Genomic DNA, 23959 nt, shown 5'->3' with positions numbered 1-23959 from the left:
CCACAGTCAGCCTTAGAGCATGGAGACTTTGGGAATGTGCTGTGCACAGACAAAGAGACTCCACGGCTCATGAGAATCATGTTTGTCCCTGTGTGTGCACGTAGCAGTGCTGTCTTTATTGGCATTTGCCTGCCTGCACAGTAGCAGAGGATCCTTTTAAGGTGGAAGTTTGGTGTTTGTGAGGGCCTGCAAAGAGCCTTATTGGGTCAGTAACTGATCCCCAGCTGTTGCTGGCAGCTGCGTCATAGCTCCTTTCAGAAACGGAAGCAGCCTCTTTTCTGATCCTCTCCTCAGCTCTTCCTGAAGTTCCCTGCTGTGAATGTTAAAAATCATCCTGTGATACCTACCCTAAGTTTATTCCCAGTCAGGCTGTAATGCTCATTTATTAATCCATTTGGCCTTTAATGAATCAACTCTTTCCATAACCAGTATTTATCCCATTAATGTGTTTGTCTAGAATAGTCATGTTTTCACAGCCTCTAGACCCAGACAAGGTCTTCTGGTGTTCTCAAATAGCCTGCATGTGTCCTGGGCTACTCTAATTGCTCTTCTCTTTACTGTTTGAACTTATCATGGTTCTCTGAGAAAGGCCAGACAATTTGTATTGAAGTTCTTTTTATTTGTTATTCCATTTTTAAAAGAATGTGTCAGTTAAAGAAATAAAAAGCATTGAAACCACAGGACTTGTGTCTCTTTCTCTCAGTAGTGTTATCTGTGAGGAGTTTTTCTCTCTCCTTTTACAGCATCATGTAAATGTTTCTGTGCTGCTGTCTTAGAAAAGGAATGTTGCAGCTCCAACAGTACTGTCTGGTGCTGAGGAGCTTCACAGCTAGGGATCCATTCAGGCAGTGTTATCTCTCTTGGCCCATCCTCTGGTCTCCATGCAGGCAGACATGTTTCTTGATGCCTAAGTTTGTGCAACAAAATTCTACTTTCCTCATACTTTATATCCAGTGGTAAGCTTGGCTTACTTAGGCTAACTGGATTTTTCCATATTGTGTGTTGATCCAGATATCTGGGCTTGAAGTCTTTGTAGGAAAGTGAACATGCAGATTTTGGAAGGGATTCAAATTTGGGCCTTCCTGAAAGCTGCTGCCTCTGCAATGCTTCTGTTTGCAACATGTCAGTGATTTTCAGAAGGTTGTTTATTGCTGGGCTCAAAGCAAGATAAGGGACTTTCTGGTAGCATGTCTGAGACAGAGTGTCCTGCTCTTGGCTCACATCCCATTTCTGGTCTGTGCTTTCTGTCACTTTGCCCTGCTGACCTAGGCTGGCTGCTCTTTTTATTTCACTCACCACTGTGGCTTAGCAGCTGGTTAAAACAGTGGGAATGCTGAGTACAGGTGAAGGCATCTGAACACTGAAGGAGTACTGTTCTTGCAGAATTGATACATGGGGATGTTCACCTTGAAGGAAGCATGCAGTGCACCCTTCAGGAGGTCTCACTTGTGATAAACCAACATAAATGTTTCTTTCTTTATGGAGAAAGTAGCAGGATTTATACTGCCATCTATGTCTGTTAGCAGGGACTGCTTATTTTAGCAGACCATTGCCTGTGACTAGTGAAAAGGCGCAGTTAGAGGTCACTGAGGCAAAGAGAAGCAGCCCAGACCTTTGCTTCTGGCCCTGTCATATAGGGAGCTCAGAGACACTCTTTATGCTTTAGAAAATAAAATTTACTGTTCCACTCCAGTGCATAAGATAGAAATGGGTATAGATGTCTTGTGCTCTCTTCTTTCTTCTAAAAGCATCTGTCTTCTCATATGAGACCTCACATGTGGTCTATACTATATGATAGTATAAATGTTGACTTGCAGTAGTGTGTTTTTAACTTCTTTAAGAACAGCTGCAGGTGGTTTTTAGGATGCTCACTTGCATGTGACTTTTTAGCTTTCTCAACTGCAGTTTGATCCTCTGCTCGCTGTTAACCTGTATGAATAATTTGCATTGTTGAGGCTTCAGATACTGGTGCAGAGCCAAAGGAACTGTTCAAACATAGATTTGAGTCCTGTAGCCAAAGAATGAACTTCAGCAGTTACTGTGCTGAGCAGTCGGAATGTTTGATATTCAACATATGTAGGCTTTAAGTGGATGAGTGTTGTTCAGGTAAATCAGCATGGCCCAGGGTAGGCCTCCGCCAATCACACTTTGGAAGCCAGAGGGCGATAAAACTGCTCAGTTTTGAGTCATGTAAGGTGCTAGTCTGGATTTTATTTCCAGAGACAAAGTGTTGAAAGTGTTCTTTGGAGTGTTCATTATCATAAAGCAAAACTTCTTTTTCTTCATCACTGAAGAAAACGTTAGGCTGCTTTTCCATTTCAGATACAGGGATTCAATTATCAGAAATTTGCAAATGCATCAGAAAATGTAAAATGTAAATCAGAAGGGATTTCCTTACTTGGATTTGTTTTAATCCAGTAGAAGAAAAGCAGGACAATTTGGGGGTCTTATTATCCAGGGCCATTTTGGACTTTAACTAAGAAAATGACAGCGCCTTACTTAGTTGCCCTGCTTTATGTAAATCCATGCAGTTTGAACCTGGAAGTGCTATAAAGCCAGCAGAGCTGGAATGTGTCCCTTCTGTTTTACCTGCAGAATTGCTTAGCCAGTTACAATTGCTTACAGTTACAATCAATCAGAGCTGTGTATATAAAGCCATCGCAAGTAATGATACATTAGCAAAACACAACTCTCAACTTAATTTGCTTGGCTTATAGACCATATTATGCTCTGCTTGCATGAGTAGCATTTAATGCAGATAGTATCTTTTCACTTTTATACAGGTCACAGAGAATATAAAAAGTGTTGAAGACAACAAACACAGAGTTTTTCAGTACTGTTTTATACATTCTTAAGAGTAAATCTTGGCATTAAAATAGAATCTGCTGATGTTGTTGATGCACCCTGGAGGAAGAAAGGCAAATCACTCATGCAAATGGAGGAGTATAAACCATAGAAACTCTGGCAAACTCATACTGGTATGGTTAGTAAGGAAGCAGTAGTCTGCAATGGCAGTAAGTCACTTACCAAATACACAGTGCAATAGGGACTAATAATTGGTGGGTTCAGTGAGACTGTCCTGAGTAATAGCAGCTGAACCTGTAGCCAATACATTTCCGTCTCTACAGTGCTGCCCCGTTCACATGAAAGCTGCCAACTCATTCTATGGACACTGTTACTCATATTACTCAAGGTAAAAGGTCTTTTGAATTGCTGTTGTGTGTTTGTGCCAACTTAAAAAGATAAGATAAAAGGTAAGCAGATAATCACAATAACGTCCCCTCCTGCAAACCCTGAAGAAGTCATTAATCCATTACAGAAGTTCTGTAAACTGGCTGTGTCAGGACTGATTTAGTATTCTGAACTTTTGCCTCTGCTTTAGAGTGAGCTTTCCCCTGTGCTTAAGTATTATCAAAGAGAAGGCTTGATTCTGCCAGCTGAGTCTGATAATACTCTTGCCAGTATTACTTGTGGTGGAAGTGTGAGATTCTTAGTAAATGCAGTACTTATTAGTTCCTTGTCTTCACCTAGTTCTCCAGTCAATCTGCAAACTGCTGTTACATAACAGTTATCCAGGATAAGGGGATATATTGGAACTATTCTTAATCAGAGACATATGTTATGGTCACACATTTTTACGGGTTAGGAAAATCAGAATAAATGCACAATTCCCCCGAAAAATCTCAGATAATTTACAGTTTATGTGTCCTTTTGTTACTAAATGACAAAAAAATCAATGTCTTTGAGAAATTTAGGAGCTAACAATTTGTGGTCTCACATTGCTATCCCAACTAAATTAATTTAATAAAAATTGCTTACCTGTGAAGACCTGACTGTATGTTGTGATCTCCAGAGCCCTTTCAGTGTTTTGTAGCATATTGGTTATTCTTGGAGACAAGTTATAATTGAGCTCTTTAAAAGTGGGGTTGGGGCCACTATCTTGGGTGGATTTGGATAAAATATTTCACCCTTTTCTTCAACAAACAAGAAGAAATAGGTAAGGTATAAACCAAATATATGTGCTGTATGGAAAAGACTGTTTTAAAGACTTGAAATAACATGTGTTGGTCACCCTCCTCTCCCTCAGTTATCTGTTTAGCAAATGCTAATAAAAGTAAAAGCTGGTGGGAAAATGTATTTGCTGCAGTATTAGTACTCAAGTGGAAGTTTCAACAGGTACATAGTTTAGCTAAACTCAAGTCAAATAACTTGAAATCAAGTTCTCCATGATAGTCACATATGGTAGGCAGGGAAAGCTGTAAGCTTTCTTTTGTAGTCACGATTATAAAAACTGCTTTAAAATGAACTGCCTCTTATTGTTTCCGTTGCCACATCTGTAAACAGTGTGTCTGTATTGATAAGAATGACAGATGGAGCTGCATTTTTAGCTGTAGATGAGTAATCACTATAAAGACAGCTGTGCTGGTGGGAGTGCTTCTTTCTGTGAGCTGCTGCTAATGTCTGCTTTGCCTTTGGAAACTGACCTGATGGATGTGCCAACAGAGCTCATCTTCACTCTTTTGGTACAAAATCAGCGGGATTAGACCAGATCAGCTATTTAATCAACATAAGTTAACCCAGTGATGTGTGATAAAATCTTTATGGAACTCTACATGATCATCTGCACCACTAGATCTGGAAATCTAATTGTCTCAGGCAAAGAGGTGGTGACAAGCAGCTGAGAGCTGGATCTTATACCAGATAAAGCTGTGTTTGCAGAAGGCCATCTTCCCATTGCCAATTGCAGGAGCTCTGGGTTGATTCACACACCAGCATGGAAGATTCTTATTGCATTTTCTGTGCACGATTTTTACAAACAGAAACAGCAAACACTAAAGCTTAATGAATTGTGAAGCTCATTCTGAACTCCTAATGTCACCATAAGGCATAACTGTTTCTAGATGTCTTGTAAAAATGAAACTGCAGTGCAATTAGTTTCCAACCCTGTTTCTGTCACCACTTTTTCTCTCTCCAGTCTTTCTGCCTCTGTTTCCTTATTTACCTCACAATGATGCTGCCAGCATTAATTACTTAATAGATACTATGAGTTTTGTAAAGGTGAGATGTGGAAAAGTCACAAAGCTTTTAAACACAACCTTCTGTTGGTAAAAGTCACCTGAGTGTGGGCTGGGTTATCCATATTTAACCAGGGATTTCTCCTTCAGTCATGAGAGCTGGAGTGTCCCAATCTCAGAGAAAGTCAAAACATATGGAGGGAACAGCAAATGAAGTTAAAGTATTCCTTAAGTGCCAGTGGTAACTGTCTCCTTAGCTGGTAATTCTGAACCTGTTAAGCTTTGCTGGAAATAGATTTTGGTCTCTGATGATCTTCCTGTTGTGCAAAAATAGGCTTTGTAAGTCCACCTCCACACATGATTAGTGTTTCTTAAACTGACCAGTGATCCGTGAAAACTGACTAAAAGTGACTATTCCTAACATTACATATTCCGTGGAAGGATTTTGGTTTTGGATGGACAAATACTCCACTAAAAATCACTCATGTACCCAGTTATATAAATAACAGTACAGCTATGTACTGATGACTGGGAATGGCACCTAATTAATGCAAATTGAGCTCCCACTTAACATTATCAGCTTTTACTTTCCTGAAAAGCTTCTTATCCATGCCACCGTATTCTTTTTCTGTTTCAAACAGTTACTGCCAAACCCTTCCTGACAAGCACTGCCATGGCACATAGAAGTGCTGGCTTTCTCCTGTCCCAAATTCCCCATAACCCTGTGTAGTCAGTAGCTGCCAAGGGCTCCTCATGAGTTCATGCAGGTGATCTTTGAAATCTTCCAAAACAAAATACCTGTCAATTCAGAACAATAATTTCATGCCCCTTTCCTCCAGTATTTTATGTGAAACACTCTCAAGGTAAAATGCTTCTGGGTAAAATGAAAAACAAACACCTTGTGATGGCTTGCATAATGTTCTGCAAATAATGAATGTCTAGGGTTTCATCTCAGACTTCATAAGGGATAGGAAGAGTTAATTTTTCTCTCTGGATCTTGTTCTACCATTTGTGTAGTGATAAAATGTTTTAAATCACTCAGCTCTTATTTCAGGGGTATTTCTGTTGACTTCAGCAAAGGTGGCAGGCATGACTTTGGCCCAAAAAATTCTACTTTTTGATCCCACTGAAAATTTTTTTTCATTTTTCTTTCCCTGTTTTGGACTGTGAAAAATTAGTTGTCTAGCAGAAGATATCAGACACACTAAGTGATCCATCATGCCTTTGTTGGGAATGGCAGCTGTGCTAATAGCTCTCTTGGCTTCTGAGGCTACGAGGGGGCCACATGAGTTGCTTTTATTCTCAGTGCTGAGACATCCCCCATGAGACTGGAACTATCAGTACATATACCTTTATTTTAAACCAAGGTGCTTACCCTGACCACTGATGAATTCAGATTCTGTTAAACTCCAGCAGAGAAGCATCACAGCTGCCATGGTGTTTCTAAGTAAGTTCCAAGAATAAAGGACAAACTAATGGAGTTCTTTCTTACCTCTGGTCTTCCTCAGAGCAACCAGGTTAAAAGCCTTGCTAGAGATACTGGGATGGAAAGGTTGATGACTGCTTGCGTTGATCGCAGTGTCTTTCCCCTCAGGTGATCTGAAGTTTGGGAACACAGTGTACCTGTGTGTAGGGTAGAGCTGAGAGGGGGAAAATGGTAGGCACAGTGGTCTTGGGTTGGTTTGAGTTGTCAGGAAGAAGGACAGAAAGAAAGAAAATGTCCTTATTTCACATTTCACTGAGCTTTAGATTAAATGTAACACTTTGCAAGAACGGGGAGAGATGTGAGATTCAAGAAGGAGTTATCTTAGTTCTTTAATCCCATTTTGCTTGCACCTTGCAAAGAATTCCCAATGATGCTGCCCTTGCAGCTTTTATACGTGATCAATCATACTGATTCTCATTTACTTTTATGTGGCTTAAGGGAAGGAAAATGTGGACTAGATTCTTGCACAGCTACAATTAATAGTAACTGAGTTTGTGCTTGTGTAATCAAAATTTGTCTCTAAGATGACACTTATTTCTGGGAGGAAGGGGATAAAGCTAAACTGGAGATTTTATGGGATACTGAGAACTGAGATTTCATTGAGTGCCCATGTTCCTGTGGCCGTTCTTCACAGCTTTAAGTTTTTAATGATAGAGTAATTAAAGACTTATTAAAATCAGGGGAGTCATGAAATTTGAGGAAAATTAAAGCAGACGTTTATTCCAGTAAGAAAGACTAGCACCCTGTTTGGATTCTTTTAACTTTAGCACCACTGCATACAGCAGCTTACTGAGAGTAAACACTTTCCCCCAATTGCTGTGTAAAGCAGAGTCACAATCTTGTACAGGAGCCAGATTAATTCAGTTCCTGAAGCTGTGCATCATGACATAAAGAGGTCTTACCAAGCCGGACTTTTCTGAGGCTTCTCTCTCATAAATCTGCCTTATGAGAGAGAAGTTGTGCTTTATAGGTACTCTCAAACACTTTAATTTACATTAGGTAAAGAGGCCATGAACAACACAGCCAAGAAAACCCAATTAGCCCATAGGCAAGTCAGCAAGATCAGTATTTGTTAGGGGAGTGTGTGTGCTAAGCAAACACTGCTAATCTTCTAAAACTGATAATTGCATGCTTTCTTCAAGAGAGAGATTTTTCTGCCTAATGCTGTTGCTGCTGCTTATTGCCAAGGAACCTGCACTGTGCAATTATGGCTATGAGAGGAACAACATGCTCTTTTATTTCATTAAGGAAAGATAAGATACAGGTGAAATGTACCTAGCCAAAGTGTCTGGTGGTTTGGGAAGCCTATATTAGGGAAGAAATGTAATAGCTTACCTGAAGCAACCTATTCTCATTTGCATCTCCCACACTTTATCTGAATCAGTGCAGTCAATATACATTAGGGACTAATCAATGTGCAAGCAGTGCAGGCAGTGTTCTTACTGATACCACTCATTACATGAGGAACATTTTGTGTTGCCAGGTGCCGAAGACTGAAAAGACATCAGGAACGTGTGATGTGTGGAATGTCTTTTTAAAACAGAGTGAAGAAAATAAAAATCTATCTTCTTAGACTTTTCTGTAATAAGCTCTATATTAGTTAACAATGGGATGCAGTATTAGTACAAAAAACCAAATAAGCAAAAAAAAAATCCTCTTATCATTAATGCAAAACAAAAAACATACTCTGTTTATGCTTGCAGAGAAAATACCATGCTATTCATACCATGCTAATATGTTATTTATATTTTACCTTGGAGACATTTTTTTTTAAAGACAAGTAGGATAAAACACTAACTTCAAAGGGCAATAATTTAATCACTAAGCCTGGCTAAGAGTCTCTTGGCAATTTTACCAAGTCATAAAAATATCTAAGGTTGAAAAAGTAATAAATTTGCTTAGTTTTCTTTGTGGTATAATAAAATATAAAAGAAATGCCTGAAGTACAGTATTACTGGGCTAATCTAAGTCATTCACTGAGAGCTCCAAAATCTTGTGCCTTTCATTAGAAAGGCTTGTCTACCAGGCCTTGCTTCAAAGGGTCTTTATGGTAAATGGGTAGAGGATGTCAGATGATAGCCTTTTTTTAAGCTTTATTATTTGTACATTGTCACACAAGGTTTCTTGTTTCTTCCAGCTGTATACCAAAATCTGCGTATTGCTAAAACCCCATTTTTTCCTCAATGAAAAGAGGGATGTCCCAGATTCATTTCCAAGCAGGAGATAATGGTAACTACTCAGGGCTCCTCCCCTTGCTCACCTTGAGGACACAGAACTGTTGGGATGTTCATAGGCCCTGCAGGGACTCCATCATTTCAGCTGTGGCAGTTCCTGTGGGAACTCTTTTCCTCACATGGCTGGGGTTTGTTCAGTAGCCTGGTTAATGACATAGCTGTGACTTGGGAGCTGCACCCGAGCTCTTTTCAAGTCATCTGTGACTCAGGGTGCAGCTGGGCCACTCCATCATTGAATTAGTCTCCATAAAGATAGGTGTTGCATGGTTACAAAGAGGAAATATGTCCCTTCACTCAAAGAGTTTAAATACAGTCCTGTACTTATTTCTCTGCATATTAACATGGGTGTTTTAAACATAAACTTCAACTGCCAGATCAATGTTATTCACACATTCTGAAACAACATGCACAACTTCATTGTGAAATCTGTGCTGTGATGCTATGGGGCTCGCTGCAATTAACATGAGGTGTGATATCTCACAAATTGCTATGCCAGAATTACTCATACCTCAACTGAGCTGAACAAAAGATCTACTTTTAATGTGTGACGCTACAAAGATAACAGGACTTAAGGTGTTGAATTCTGGCAACCATTTGTATATTGTTACCTTTATAACAAACTGGGACTCTGATTCAAACTTCATGTCTGTCTTAATAATGGGAAGCCTTTATAGAAATGTCGTACTTACAGACCAGCAATCTTTGAAAGTTTATTCTATGGATAATTCTAATTGATTTTCCATTTCTACAGTTAGAACTGGTGTATGTCTACTGGTGCTGTAGATGTGAAGAATACTTCTTGAAGTTTCTTTTCAATTCACATTCTGTTACAGTTATATTATTGTAATAGAATGTGAATTGAAAAGAAATACTAAGAAGTATTTTCAATATCCATTTTGTTGTGTTACAGTGTGACTTACTACATTTTTCACTGCAATAATTGGACATATTGCTGATACACATACACATAAATAAGGACAGTCAATGTGCTTTGAGCTCTGGCATGGCAGAACTACTTAACTACCATTGTAGATCACTTTTCATTTTAACATCTAAACTTAAGGCAGCAATAAAATAAGGATGAACATGCATTTTCATGACTTCCATGATTTAGAGAAGTTTGTGAGCTCAGGTTGTAACAGCCAGCAAAGTTTTGCATTTTTAAGGGTAGACAGTTGTTTAGAATATTTGTTATATTTTTAAATCAAGCCTGAAGCCACCCAGAATGGGTGGCAGAAGAGAAGGAAGAAAGCTTTTTCAGGCAAGGAAGTAAGATAATAATAGTTTTTTAAAATTTGGCACTGAGGTGTTTTCACCAGAGTTCTCATAGAATTTTGCTGGAGTGTGCCAGTATCACACAAGAAACAGTTGCTCAGTATTGTGTTACCTGCTCCTTTATGTTCAGTCTATAGAGCATATGGAGTCTGTCTGTCTATTGAAAAGAAGTCAAAGCTCATGGTGGAGGGATTTATGCTTCCAGCTTGGAAAGGCCCAGAACGAATCCAGGGAGTTGTCCAGATGAATGCCATCCCATCTCCCTAGCAATGACTGCACTGTGGGCACTCTTCAAATACTTTTTGATAGAATAGGCATAAATCAAGTTTCACATGAGAGAGAGTATCCTTATGGAGAGTTTGGCTTCTGTGCAGAAGTTCTGTAGCTTCCCTCATGATGTCAGAGCATTAGGTGGAGAGATGCACTTGCTCAGTAATAGTAATAAGAGACACATTGGAACCCGTGTGACCTTCATGAGGGTCTCCCACTTTAGTACTACTTTTCAATTCTCTGACACATGCTAGGGGCCTCTAAAGATCTGTTTCTTTTCTCAAGTGTGGTTTTAGCCTGAAGGTGATGAAGCATGGGGAGCCTCATGACCTTCACCTTCTTTTCCAGATCAGAGAACATTTTGCTTCTCTTTCCTGTTACTTTCCCATGTATTCTGTAAATTATTAAGAGAATCAGATGTATCACTCTTGCCAATTTTAACAGAAAGGAAATTACAACTGGAGAATAAATTGTTTCAGATGTGTAAATTGACTTTCTCTGCCGCCTTTTATTCTTGCAGAGAGAGGCGATCACTTACCTTGCCTAACCTTAAAACCTGCTTGGTCAGGAATCTGAGGTCTGGGAACCACCACGGGTCAAGGAGCTGGGAGACAGCCAGAGGAATATAAATACTCTGTGGCATGATAAACAGCAAAACCATATTAGAACCCATGAGACAAAAAAAAAAAAAGACTATTTTCATTCATTCTGTGCTGTCACTAAACACACTGGAAACCTTATTGGTGTGGCTTGTCAGTGGAAGGACAGCTGCCAATGGTCTAACCTGATGTGTGTGTGTAACTAAGGCTCTTGGCAGTGGCTGAAGGGTGGTTTTTTTCAAGGCCTTTCCCAATTTTTGTGGTCTTGTTTGATGGGAACTTGAGGACCCATTACACCTATAGAAGCGAGGAGGCAACTACTTTTCTGCAGTACATTTGAGTGGGAGGGCATATGTGTGTGACCCAGTGCCAGTGCACTTAGCAAAGCACATCTGCACGGTCACTGATTGATTCTAGTGCAAAACTGCACAAGGATAGATAGTGTTCATCCTTACGGTAAAGGCATTGTTGGTCCATGAAAGTGTAAAGAGTTATTGCAAATACCTTGTAATTCATTTCCCACCAAAGACAGTAATGGCTCAAAGGAGCCTTCACAGGCTAAAAGGTAAATAAACTGAGTGTTAATAGCTCCCAGGTAGGTATGCTTAGCACCACTCAGAGTACATTTTTCAGGAAAGGTTCCATGTAGCTGTCACCATTTAATAGTTCCTGATGGCAGGAAGAATATTTGCTCTGAAAGACCTTGGACTATGAATGTGGAAGACTTCTGTGTGTGTTTTTCACTTTTTATTTTAAAGGATATATTCTTTCCTTCAATTTAAAGATCTTTTAAAGATGAAGAAAGTAGAATATTATAGAGAAAGAAAATGCTTAAACTAGGACAAATGAAAATGTTTTTACAGACCCAGCATATTTCAGGTTAAGATGTGAGTGCATAATAATGGAGAAAGCATTTTAATGATCTATTGGTCAAATACTCAGAGTCCAAGGTTATGTACTTTTCAGTATGTATGCGGGCAGAGTTTGATCTACTCCTGTAAAGTCTCCTTCCTCCTTATATAGCTGGTACAAGGGCATAGAGTCACAGCAGACCCTGGTTCCTTTCTTTTAAGGAAGAACATCCGCAGAAAGGTGCTGTGATCTCTTCCTCATCCTCTACCTGGATGATCCATTCTGGTGAGCAACTGTCACAAGGAATGCACCTCACAGCCCTGTGAAGTTAACTGCGAAATCATCACAGAATTTTTCTCAGGTTTCTAATACACTTAAGTTATCAATGCTGATATAAGAGGTTGTTTATTTTCTCCTTTTGAAGTATTTGCATCTATGCTTCAAACTACCTTAATCTAAAAGCTCAGTAGTTTGATCAAGTTTAAGTGTTTTGCTAGTGCCATCAAGTGGCAAAACGTTGGATTGCAAAACTCCCACCGCATTCAAATTCAAATACGTCTTGAGCAGCACCAATGAGGAAAATATTCTTGAAAAGCCTCCTCCAAAAATACATATATATAAATATGTATGAGAAAAAAGTACTGAAATACATATGGTGTCATGGTTACTTCAGTTACTTCAGTTTGCTCTGGATTCTAACTAGTAGAAAGGCTAATATTTTCGGTACTACTAGTTGATAAATATAGGCAACATATAAAGCAAATTCAGAGATCCTTGTTGAAGAGCTACTTGAACTGAAGTGGCACAATGCTGTATTCTGAATTTCCTTCCCAACTGTGTTTGCTGTCCTTTGTTACTAACTAATCCATTTTTACAGAACATGGCCCTTTGATTTCATATCATAGCTATACTTCATATCATTAGAGTAGAATGAATATTCAGTTTGCTGCTATATTCACTACATTCACAATATGTAGTTATATGGTTAATGGAAAATTACATACATTACAATATGGTTAATGGAAAATTTAAACTTACAGGTCATCATTCATACACACATCACTTTTTTTTTCCCAGCTGAGTGGCATTGTATTGTTCATTAGGAAGGCTTCTGTGCAAAGAAAACACATAAATATATAAAGCTTATGCTCGATTTCCTTATAAAAATCCAAATAAATTGGTATGATTTTGTCTTGATTTCTCAGGGGACTGCTAATATCAAAACTCATAGATGCTGCCGGTGTGGAAATTATCCCATGTTTCAAAACCTACATCATGGAGGGCTGGATTTTGAGAAGTGCTGGGCACCCATGCCTGACTTTAAAGTTCCTGAGAATGCTGAGCATTTCCCCCTGTGAAAGCCTGACTCTTACAGTTCCTTACCACAAACACCTAACACTCAACAGGAGCTGTGGGAATGCCTCAAATGGGTACAGGCTCCAACTTCTTACCCTATAAGGAGTTATTTCTACACTGTGGGGATCGCTTTCAGCTCCTTCTGATGCCAAAGGGCTCACAGAATCCAGCCAAACTGTATGATGGTTTTCACTGACAAGAATCTGGAGAGATCCATACCAAAAACCAAAACCAACAGCAGAGAGCGAATGAGGGTGTGAAAATGATGGAAATGCAGGTGACAAGATCAACCATAGCCAGTAAGATTTTCCTGGCATTAGAAAAAGCCTTACAGTTTAATTAATTCTCACTGTGGATATGTCCTGAAGTTTTATTTACCGATTTCATTATAAACATATCTATTTAGGTTTATACTTTCCTCACTGAACTTTGTGCCAGTACTATCAGAGGCACAAACACAAAAATACTTAATTTGCATCTTGCCCACTTCAGCTTTTTACTCTATAATTATTTGCACTAGAGTAAGCTTTTAATTAATATCTAGCCTGTATCTCTGGTAGGTTTCATTGAGATCAGAGAAACTGTTGCTATTGGGGTTACCGTAGCTCTGTTGCTTGCCTGTTGTCTGTGTTTTACAGGAACTTAGTATGGAGGAAAGGCTACTCTCTTTTGCTCCAGAGTAGCACCATCAGGATTGTGGGTACCTGTGCATGCTCTGAACAACTCTCCTGCAGTAATATTTTACTGTGAGAGTTGTCTAAGACAAACAGCAAATAGATGTCATTAACGTAGGTTTATGAAGTAGCTTGCAAACCTCTTCTCCCGTTCTGACTGCTGTGTTGGCTTTCTGAAATGGGACGAGTTGTTGCTATGACTCATCTACTTGCTCATGAAGTACTATGCCTGAGTTGGCCAAAATCTCTTCTGGCTTGCAATGTGAGGGTAGGAATGTAGAGACATAGACTACCTGCCGCCTAGGCAATTTCCACCCTGTGGAAAAGGGAAGGTTTGTTTCTAGACATCTTCTTTCCTTTGGAGTGGGATTCAGTTGGATTAGTTAGGGGCTCTACACTACTCTGCCTGGACAACAAATAATCCAAGGGATTCAGAAAAGACAAACACAAGAGCAATGAAAATTCTTGTTTCAAGCTTGTTATACATTCTTGCACCAGTCCTATCACTGGGATCACAGCACCTTGCCATGGTTTTGGTATGGAAGTCCCATCAGCATCATTTAACAAGAGCAAGTGCTGGACTCTCCCCCTGGGATAGGGTAACCGGTTATAAGTACAAATTCGGGGATGAGAAGCTGGAGAGCAGCCCTGGGGAAAGAGATGTGGTGTTTGGGTTGATGGCGAGCTGTACGTGAGTCAATAGTGTGCCGTGGCAGCTGAAAGGGCCCGCTGTGTGCCGGGGTGCACCCAGCACAGTGCAGTGAGCCAAGCGAGGGCAGTGACTCGAGGGCAGTCCCGCCCTGCTCTGCACCGCTGCAGCCCCACCTCGAGCACTCTGTGCTGCTTGGGTGCCTTAATGTAGGAAGGACATCAAACTATCAGAGTGTGCCCTGAGGAGGGGACCAAGATGATGAAAGGCTCGAGGGCAAGACTTACAAGGAGCGGCTGAGGTCACTTGGTTTGTTCAGCTGGGAGAAGGCTGAGGAGTGACCTCCACACAGTCTACACCTTCCTCAAGGGGGGCAGTGGAGTGGGAGGTGCTGCTCACCTCTCTCCTCTTTCTGGTGACCAGTGATAGGACATGAGGGAATGGCATGAAGGTCCATCAGGGAAAGTTCAGGATGGATATTTGGAAAAGGTTCTCCACTGTGCGGGTGACCAGTCACTGGAACAGACACCCCAGGGGAGTGATCATGGCACCAAGTCTGTCAGAGTTCCAGGAGTGTCTGGACAATGCTCGTGGTCATGGTTTAGTGTTAGATAGTCCTGTGAGAAGCAGGGAGTTGGTGATCCATAAGGGTCCCTTCCAACTTGAGATATTCTATGATCATTTCACAAAAAGATTAGCTCTTGATAACACAGAGGGAGGCACATTTCCAGTCTTTGAATCATGTTTTAACTCTTTGGCATTCTAGCCTGCATCTTCCATTGCTGTTGTCCAGGAAAGACTGCAGGACTGAAGGCTATCCTTGGACTTTTCTGAATCACCCTTAAGCAGCATGTCCTGCTTCCAAAGCTTTCCTGTAAGTCAGTAATGGTGATCTGAATGCTGCATGAGTGTCTGAACAACAGAGATTTGGCATCGTCATTTACCTATCTTTCAGTTAGCCAGTCTTATTTTTTTTTTTTTTTAAGTTATGCTGTCATGAAGAAAAAGAAGTCTTGTAACTGGTTTCAGTGGAAGCGGCACCTACCCCAGTATATTTTAAAGAAGAAATGGACTGTGGTAAGAGTCTAGGAAAAGGAGCCCTAATTCCAAAATCATTCCCCAACAGCTCCTCATCTGTCTAGACATATTGCTTCTTTTACAACATCTTTCTGAAAAAGCTGAGCACTGACTTTTCATGTTTATGCATATGGCATTTGTGTATGCTGTAAATTAGGCCAAAAGTTAAATCTTTAAGCTCAGGAAGGGTGTTTGGGACAACAGCCAACAGTAAATAATTATCAAATGATGGGCAAAAAATAAGTAGAAATTTAGAACTACAAGTGTTTCAGCAAAATACCGTGTGGAGATTTCTGAGTACCAATATATTTCCACATTAATATTCAGGGCATTGTGAAAAGAATAAAAGCTTAAAGTGCTGTCATAGGTTAGCAAGCATAGTCCCAGAAGGGATGTCCTTGCTAAGGGGTGCTTACAGTTTCCTCTGGGAACTGATAGAACCTATCAGCTGGCCAGTTTGAATATGAACAATTCTCTAAGCCACTTAAAGTTGTGACCGCCTCTGTGATCCACATTTAAGAATAGGCAAACTCCCCCTCCAAGCTCTCTCTCGTTTCCGGCGCTGGGACAGGTGGCTGCGGGCCCCGTGTGGGGGCCAGCGGGCCCGGCCAGGCCCTGCTTGGGCCAGGCCGGGCCGGGCCACGGCCATCCTGGAGTCTATGGACCTATTCCAGCCATGGAACCCTCCCCCCCACTGCCTTGCCGTGGGCAGCCGGAGCGGCTCGGCTCTCCCCCCTCTCCACTTCGATAAGAAAAATTCAACATTCCAGCTGCAAAGCTGCAAGGCCGAGGTGAGATTAACCCTTTTAGTGCTGTGAAGAGCTGAAAACCTGAGGGAAGAGAGAGAGGGGATGCTTAAAGCTGAAATTCTGTTGTGAAGCTATGATATATCAGAGTATCCCGTTGTAATTCCATGAAGATATGGGGGGTGGAGTGTTCAACTCGTGAGCAAAAGCACCTGCACTGAGATAGGCAGATGCTGACGCAGCTGTAATTTCATGAGAAGTTTGGACAGGGAGAGATGAACCAGATGAGGACTTTTGCTCCAAATGGCAAAGGAGAAAACCTCAGTCCCTAGAGATGAACCAGATGAGGACTTTTGCTCCAAATGGGAAAGGAGAAGACCTCAGTTCCTAGAGATGCTCCCAGAGATAGTCCTAGCAATGAAGATGAGGAAGACCCTTTGCTCCCAGGGAAGGAGAAGGGCCTCTGTTTTTGTTTCTGAACGGCTCAACCTTAAAATTGTACCCCAAAAAACTTCAAGAGTGGACCCTCGAACGCGGGAAAACCAATTGCTATCTGTGTGTGACCTTGAACAAGCTGCAAGTCAGGGGAAGGGACTCACATGCAGGCAGAGAGACTCCTCTTCCTAAATGGACTGAACAATATTTGGAAGTGGGTGGCTGTCTCATTGTGATACTGTTTTCATAGCACAAGCAAGAAGAGACTTCTCTTTCTAAATGGACTGAACAAGGTTATTATGGAAGTGGTAAACAGACTGAACATCTTAAGGGTTGTCTTTTCACATTGGCGGTGGGAGAAGGGAGGAAGGTGGGGGGAGGAGGAGAGTTCTGAAGGTGGTATAATTTTTTTTCTTTCCTCTTTTAGGTCTGTTAATAAACTTCTTTATATTCTTTCAAGTTTGGTGCCTGCTTTGCATTTCTCCTACTTCTTATCTCACAGAAGATAAACAGTAATGAGTATTTTGGACCAAACCACTACAAGTGCCCATTTTTGGAATGCAGATATTTGTACTTGTCAGTCTAAATTTCTATCCAACCATTTCGCTGCCTGGTTCTTTTCTTGATAAAAGCACTTCACTTAAACATTTTGACTGTGAAAAGTAGATGTCTAGCCTATGTTGGCTGAGGGTCTTCTCTACTACCATAAGGTTGACTGGCTAACTGAAAGATAGGCAAATGATGATGCCAAATCTCTGTTGTTCAGACACTCATGCAGCATTCAGATCACCATTACTGACTTACAGGAAAGCTTTGGAAGCAGGACATGCTGCTTAAGGGTGATTCAGAAAAGTCCAAGGATAGCCTTCAGTCCTGCAGTCTTTCCTGGACAACAGCAATGGAAGATGCAGGCTAGAATGCCAAAGAGTTAAACATGACTCAAAGACTGGAAACATGCCTCCCTCTGTGTTATCAAGAGCTAACCTGTAACAAAGGTACATGGAGGTCCTTTTCCTTTGCTTGGTTGTCTTCTGGCAGTACACGTAGAGCAATTCCTCCATGCTTCCTGTCTGCTCCTCAGGGAAGCTTGCAGCAATTAAGGAATTCCCCGAACTCTTTATGTCTGAAAAAAAAAAACCCCAACAAAACGTCTTTTGACAGCAGCAACAGTGATGGTTACCTGAAGTCTTTTAAACAATGACGACTTGGCTCTATTTTCATGACTCTGACTTATTCAGCTTATTCTGGCTAATGCTATTAGGATGAGCTGTCACCAGGAGAGGTTAGTACAACAGTGATTGGCAATTGGTTAATGAAGGTTGGATCAAGTCAATTATGTTTTGATCAGTGAGAGGAAGAAAGAAGGCAATAGATACATGCAGCAGGTGCATCTTGCAGTGTAATTGAGTCTCAGCTGCCAGCACATACGTACCTGCACTCTCCTTTCAGTACTACGTAAGTAGCATACGGGCAGCAAATATATGCAGTAGCACAGATGGAAGCTTTAGCATCTAATTCCCACTGATTTCAGAATCTGTTATTGCTACCTTTGAAAACTTCCCCTCTCCATCTCTAGAGAGGGGTGAGAAATGTTATTGTTTAGTCACTGTAGTTCATACTGAGTGAAAGCTGTGCTAGGCACTCACATGGACCTGCTAGAGGCTGAGGGTACCCTGTACGTTTCCATACATTGGTGTCATTTGAAATCCAGCAGTTTGATGTGTATGATGAACCAAAATAAGAATCTGATGTGCCATAGATTATCAGAAAACTTCTCTGGTTTTATGTTTCTGAAGGAACTCAAGCATTCATTTACAAGTTCTATCTAAAGTTTCACCCCCATTCTGAAAGTAGTCAGGCAGATGCCAAGTCACCTATGTGGCTGTGATGTTTGTATTCATTAAGCCAACTCTCACTGGAAACATTAATAAATCATTCCTGTTGGCTGCTATCTATAGACTACTAAGTTGCAGAACAACCACTTTACCTTAGACATAAAAGAGAAGCATTGCATACGAAGGTGTGATCGTCTATTCAGCTGAAACAGGACTATGTTAAACTCAAAATATTTACAAGTCTCCTTCTCCCAAAAAAATATTTATAGCCAATGTTGATTCAGTGATATTTGAGATCTCAACGACACATTAAAAAATGTCTCAACCCAGAGATTATCAAAAAAGGGCTAAGGTGAACATATTTTTAAAATGTCTATTGTGAACAATCCTTAAGAGTCTCAGCACGATAGTCAATGATTTAATAGAGACTATTAGCATTTCTAACTTCCACAATTGTAGATTTATTCTGAATTCTGACAGACAACTTCCAGCTTTCTGGCTCTTTTCTTCTGAGAAAAACCCACACCACCAAAAAACTAATGTTCTGGGATCAGAACATCAGTTTGGTAGTGCCTTCTTTATTATTAAAAAGTTGCATTTCTTCCCTTCAGATTTGTTTTGTATGTCATGCAGAGCTCAAACCAGAGTGTAAGAATGCAGTGTCTTAAATTATGAGCTTGTGAAGGCCTCCAGTAACTGATTTGATCAGTACATGAAACCAGCACATCTGAGGGTGTGTGCTGCCAACAGCTTCGAGAAGGTCTTGGAAGGAGAGCTCTTATTCATACTGGGATTTTAATCCAGGACTCCACTTTTGACATGAATCTCCCAGTGGTCTCTGTTTTTCAGTGCTTTGGTCTTGGAGTACATGAACTGGGTTCCTTATGGATGTAATTATCTGAAAGATGTGTTCCAGAAATACACCAGGAAGGCACCACAGCCACAAATGGACCCTTAATCCAAAGTAAAGAGCACCTGAAATGTATTTTTTCTGCACCTCTGATTCTCAGCACCCACTGTTTCACTCTACACATCTTCTCCTGAAGACCACAATACATGCCAGATGACATAGTCACTGAGCAACATAGAGATTTGGAATTCATTGAATTTTTTTTGGAGTGGGATTGGCTGAATTCGTATTTATTAACTGTTTCCCAATAAACCTATAAATAACTACACCCATAATCTTAGTATATCAATGCTGAATCTGACTATCTGATCATAGGGTAAAATACATAGGATACCTTGTTTGTATATATATATATACAACCTAGCATTATTCAAATATATGTACATGCTTCTGTTTAATCAGGGGCACAATCTAGCTATGCAAATATTGGTAACAAATGCTCTAGTCCTAGAAAATAATGTAATAAAATTAATTCATGCATTATTTTTAAAAGCTGAGAACAACTGTTCTATTTATTTATTTATTTATTTACTTATTTATTTGTATTTATGTGACTAGGAAAAAACGCAACATTTTAAAAACATGTATGATATTGTAAAACATGCAGCCATCTTCTTTTCAGGTATGGCTTGTGAGTTCATGTGAGTGTGTGTTTACAGTAGCAGAAAAATGTAGCTTACTACCTGTGTTACAATAGAGATTTTCCTGGTCACAGAGAAGAGAATGCTACAACTTTGCTATGTGTATTTCATGTTTGTGTTTTAGAGCTGGGTCTAACATAGTTGTCATCTGAAAGATGCTTTGCTGTTGCACTGCTTAATTTTTCCTTTTGCTGGATATCCTGTGTAGCTAACGTGATTATTTTCTGTATATTCATTAAAATTTAGATCGGTTCTATAATTCAGTAAACTTCCAAGCCTATTAATAGTTAAGAGTGCAGATGGAAATTCACCAAATTCCTGCAATGCAAGGAATACCACAAAAACTTGCCTCAGGGCAGATATGTAAGTGGGAGGCATCAAGACACGGTTTGACAAGCGTGATAATCCAAAGTACTCTGACTGGAATTCAGATGTTGGATAGGAGACATTACAAGTAATGGAAGAAGTTATCAACAGTAGTAAACCAGAAGTCTGTCAGAAAGATAGAAACTAAGACGTGATTTTACTAACAATAGAGATAAAATCTCAAATGAAAGAACACTGGAGGACTTGAGGTTCACTCTGTAATCTGTTATGTATGGAAAAAATACAAATTTAGTTTAAATAAAAAATTGTCATGAGTGCCAAGCAGCATGTAAGTTCAGCTTTCCAGACCTTTAAAAACTGCAGGAATTCTGCCATATCCTGCCCTCCAGCTAATTGTATAATTAAGCCCTCAAAATACAGTGAAAACACATTGATTCTTGAAACTTCCTGATTACACATTGGTGATTATGAAAGCAAAATGCAAGCTTCCTGTAATTTTAAATTTTAATTTAAAAGTTTATTTCAGTAATTATAGATCAACCTGTAATCTAGGAGAAAAAAAAAGGTTTAAAATAGGAGTAGGTACGATGATAAATGTTGGTGATTGATTTGTGAAATATGCTCATTTTTTCCAAATTAGAAATGCAATATACATGTTCATTTTATTCTTTATGAGAATTATTTCAGGAGATTTTGAATGCTAAGGCCACAGTATAATTTATTTTAACAGTCCTCCTTTCAGCTGTAATGAACATATTTCCTGGGGAACTGACAGACTATTGCACAAAGTAGAAGATATTCTATTTCATTAAAGCAAAAAGAAAAAAAATGTGTCTTGCCAGAAAAACATAAAATATAATGAGAAAATACTTTCAATAACACTAAATTGGTATCAAATACTTCTAATGGAATAATTTACCTGTACAAGTTCTGTTCTTGCCTGTCTTTTGAGACAGTTGCCCAAGCAGAAATTTGAAATGGAGTTAGTACTACATTCGAATGGAAGGTTCTTGTAGGACTTCAGGTCCCTCATTTTCTTGGTAGTGTTGGGGCAGGTTATGTGGTAGCATCATGCTTAATATTTGAACTTCTAGGGGAAGATGCAGGATAAAATACCAAATACTAAAGCATTTGTTACTGCATCTAGATACTAAGGAGAAAACAGATGAATTCTGCCTAATTCTGGCAAGTGTCAACAAGAAACAATGGTTGCTCTTACTACTGCTACTGGTTATTTGTACCAGGTTACAAAATAAAACAAACATACAAACAAAAAGAAAAGAAGCAGATTAAAGAGGTGTGATACTATTGCTTTGTGTTACTGATGAACAGAAGCTGGAAATAAGCTTCCAAGTAAGAGCAGAAACTTTGGACTTGCACAAAAAAAGACTTATGCACAGTAAGTCTCACCTGGTGAATTCAGATTTACTGTAAAGTTCCAGTCCCACTCTGAAAAGGATACTTTTAATAGAAAAGACTTTTTTCCTTAATTGCCATGTTTCTTGTCTCTATTGTGCTGAGGGGAAATGCTTCTGTCCTCCTTTCACTCGAACAAAGTTGTATTTCAACACTGGTTGTTTCGCTGTTTGTGAGGAGAGGAGCTGTATTAGGGCAGTATAAACCCCTGAGCTCTCCAGAACTTCATGCAGGCATTTATATCTAAACAAATTGCCTCTGCTTTGAGCTGCTCTGCTGTGCAAAAGAAAAGCACCAGGACTTTTACTTTCTATCAAATGAAGCTTTGGTTCACAGTGACAAAGAGTCTTCTCTCAAAAAACACCATCACCTCCTTAGATGAAGTAGACAAAGAAGCACTACTGCTTCCTCCCCCATCCTCCAAGAGCCAGCAGAGCATTCCCTTGTATCTGTGCCTTCTTTTTCTGGGACGATCCTGAGGAAACCCTCAGGAACCTGTTTGCTCCATGACAAGCACAGTAGGAGTGTGTAATAAGGGCTAGATAAGTTCACAAAGAGAAGCACTGAATTCACTCTGCTGTCCACACACTGTGACAAGGCTCATTTTGACAAAAACCAATGGCTCATCATGTGAAGAAGGCTGAGAGACCTTTGTTTTACCTTCTTGCATTTTGAGTTGTACCTTTGAGACTTCTGTGTTGCTCTGCACTTAATGATCTGCTAGCTTTTGGATATGGATCTTACAATGGGAAGTAGAGTCTGAGGAGAGTCTCAAGGAGAAAGGAGCAATTTGTATTCATCTGACTGGTACATGTTTGCTATCCTGACTTTGGCAAAGCTTTGACAAAAAGGATATTTTAAACAAGCCCTCTTCTTCTCTGGCATATGTTAGTAAAATACAAAAGATTTTGCTGTGCCTTATTAAAGTAGAGAACTAATTTGAAACTATTTGAAATATGTTATTCTTCCAGGATGTCTGGGAGTTTGGGCCATAAGTTTTTGAAGAAAAGAAGCTGATACAGCATATTCAAGTGAAAAAACCAAAACTAATTCTATCATGCTGGCAGTTTATAGAGTATTGAGTGGTCTGCTATGGTGTCTACATGAACACTATGGAAATCTTACACTGATGACTCAGATTCAAGTACAACTGGCTTCCAATGAGAAAAATGTTCTGAGTTATTGATCCATAATCTGCAAGTGGGCAAGAAACAGAAATCAGACTTTCCTTCCAGAAGAACTGCTGTGGTTCTGTAATGCAATGCAGTTCTGAGTCCACACTGTTCAGACCCCAGTGGAATTTCCTCTCTATCCAGCTTTATTAGCCTTTCTCAGAAATTTATTTCTGGCTGCCAGAATTACAGATGGAGCCTGTGACTCGTAGATTTTTTTGCCCCTGCCTGTTGCACATATAGGGAGGTATCACATTTCATGACTTCTCTTTGCAGCTCCATGACAGCAGCTGCCAGCTGAGGCAGGGATTTATGCCATCAATTTTACTTCATCAGTCTCCTAGCATTTCAAGCATCATCCATAGCACCAGATTGTGATTCGACTGCAGTCATCTTCGAATCCACAATGTACGTACAGGCTTAAACCCATCTGCAGTCTTACCCAGCATACCAGCACCAGGACCACTGGTTCGCAGTAATCCACACTCCCTCATCAAAAGGGTCCTGAACATCTATGTCCCACGTCCCTGCTAGCTGCACTAGCCCAAAACCACCATTGAAATAGTAAAACTTGCCTTCAGCTCCAGAAAAATAGTTCATTGTACAGTGCTTCCAGGTGGCTGGCTCGGGGACCTCAAGCTTCTAGTCATTGACACCTCCCTTTAGCAGCAAGATCCAGACCAAGGGTCAAGACATCCCTATGAACAGTGCTCTCTGGACACAGGCCAATGCATGCAGAGGGGCCCACAGTCTGTCCAGTTCTGTTTCCTGGCAAACTGGCCCAATTACTTGGCAGAAGAAGCCAAAGGGATTTTAGCTCAGTGACCAAAGTCACAAGTCCTTATTGATCCAGGGGAAATGACCTACAAAGGAAATCATTAGTTTCCAGGATGATATCTCTCCAAAGCAGGAGCCACAGTCATACACATTTCAGCCCCAGAGCTTTCAGAAATCCATGGTCAAGAGAATGAATTATCTCATTGGGAGGCT

At 40.1% G+C, this 23959-nt stretch overlaps 1 protein-coding gene across 1 annotated transcript; it reads right to left on the bottom strand.

Annotated features, from left to right (window-relative positions):
* Nucleotides 1-647: 647 nt before the first annotated feature.
* C1H7orf31 (chromosome 1 C7orf31 homolog) lies at nt 648-21454 on the bottom strand. Its single transcript, XM_032104312.1, is given in 12 exon segments — nt 648-719; nt 721-1156; nt 1373-1475; nt 3507-3596; nt 3820-3939; nt 6508-6686; nt 7777-7806; nt 12770-12842; nt 14810-14966; nt 17653-17791; nt 21301-21394; nt 21397-21454. Coding segments are annotated over 12 exon segments (1551 nt in total).
* Nucleotides 21455-23959: the final 2505 nt, after the last annotated feature.

The sequence above is a fragment of the Corvus moneduloides genome, chromosome 1 (assembly GCF_009650955.1).
Source record: "Corvus moneduloides isolate bCorMon1 chromosome 1, bCorMon1.pri, whole genome shotgun sequence".
Classification (NCBI taxonomy): Eukaryota; Metazoa; Chordata; class Aves; order Passeriformes; family Corvidae; genus Corvus; species Corvus moneduloides.
The sequence above is the reverse complement of the archived record's forward strand: the minus strand, read 5'-3'. Positions and strand labels throughout refer to the sequence as shown.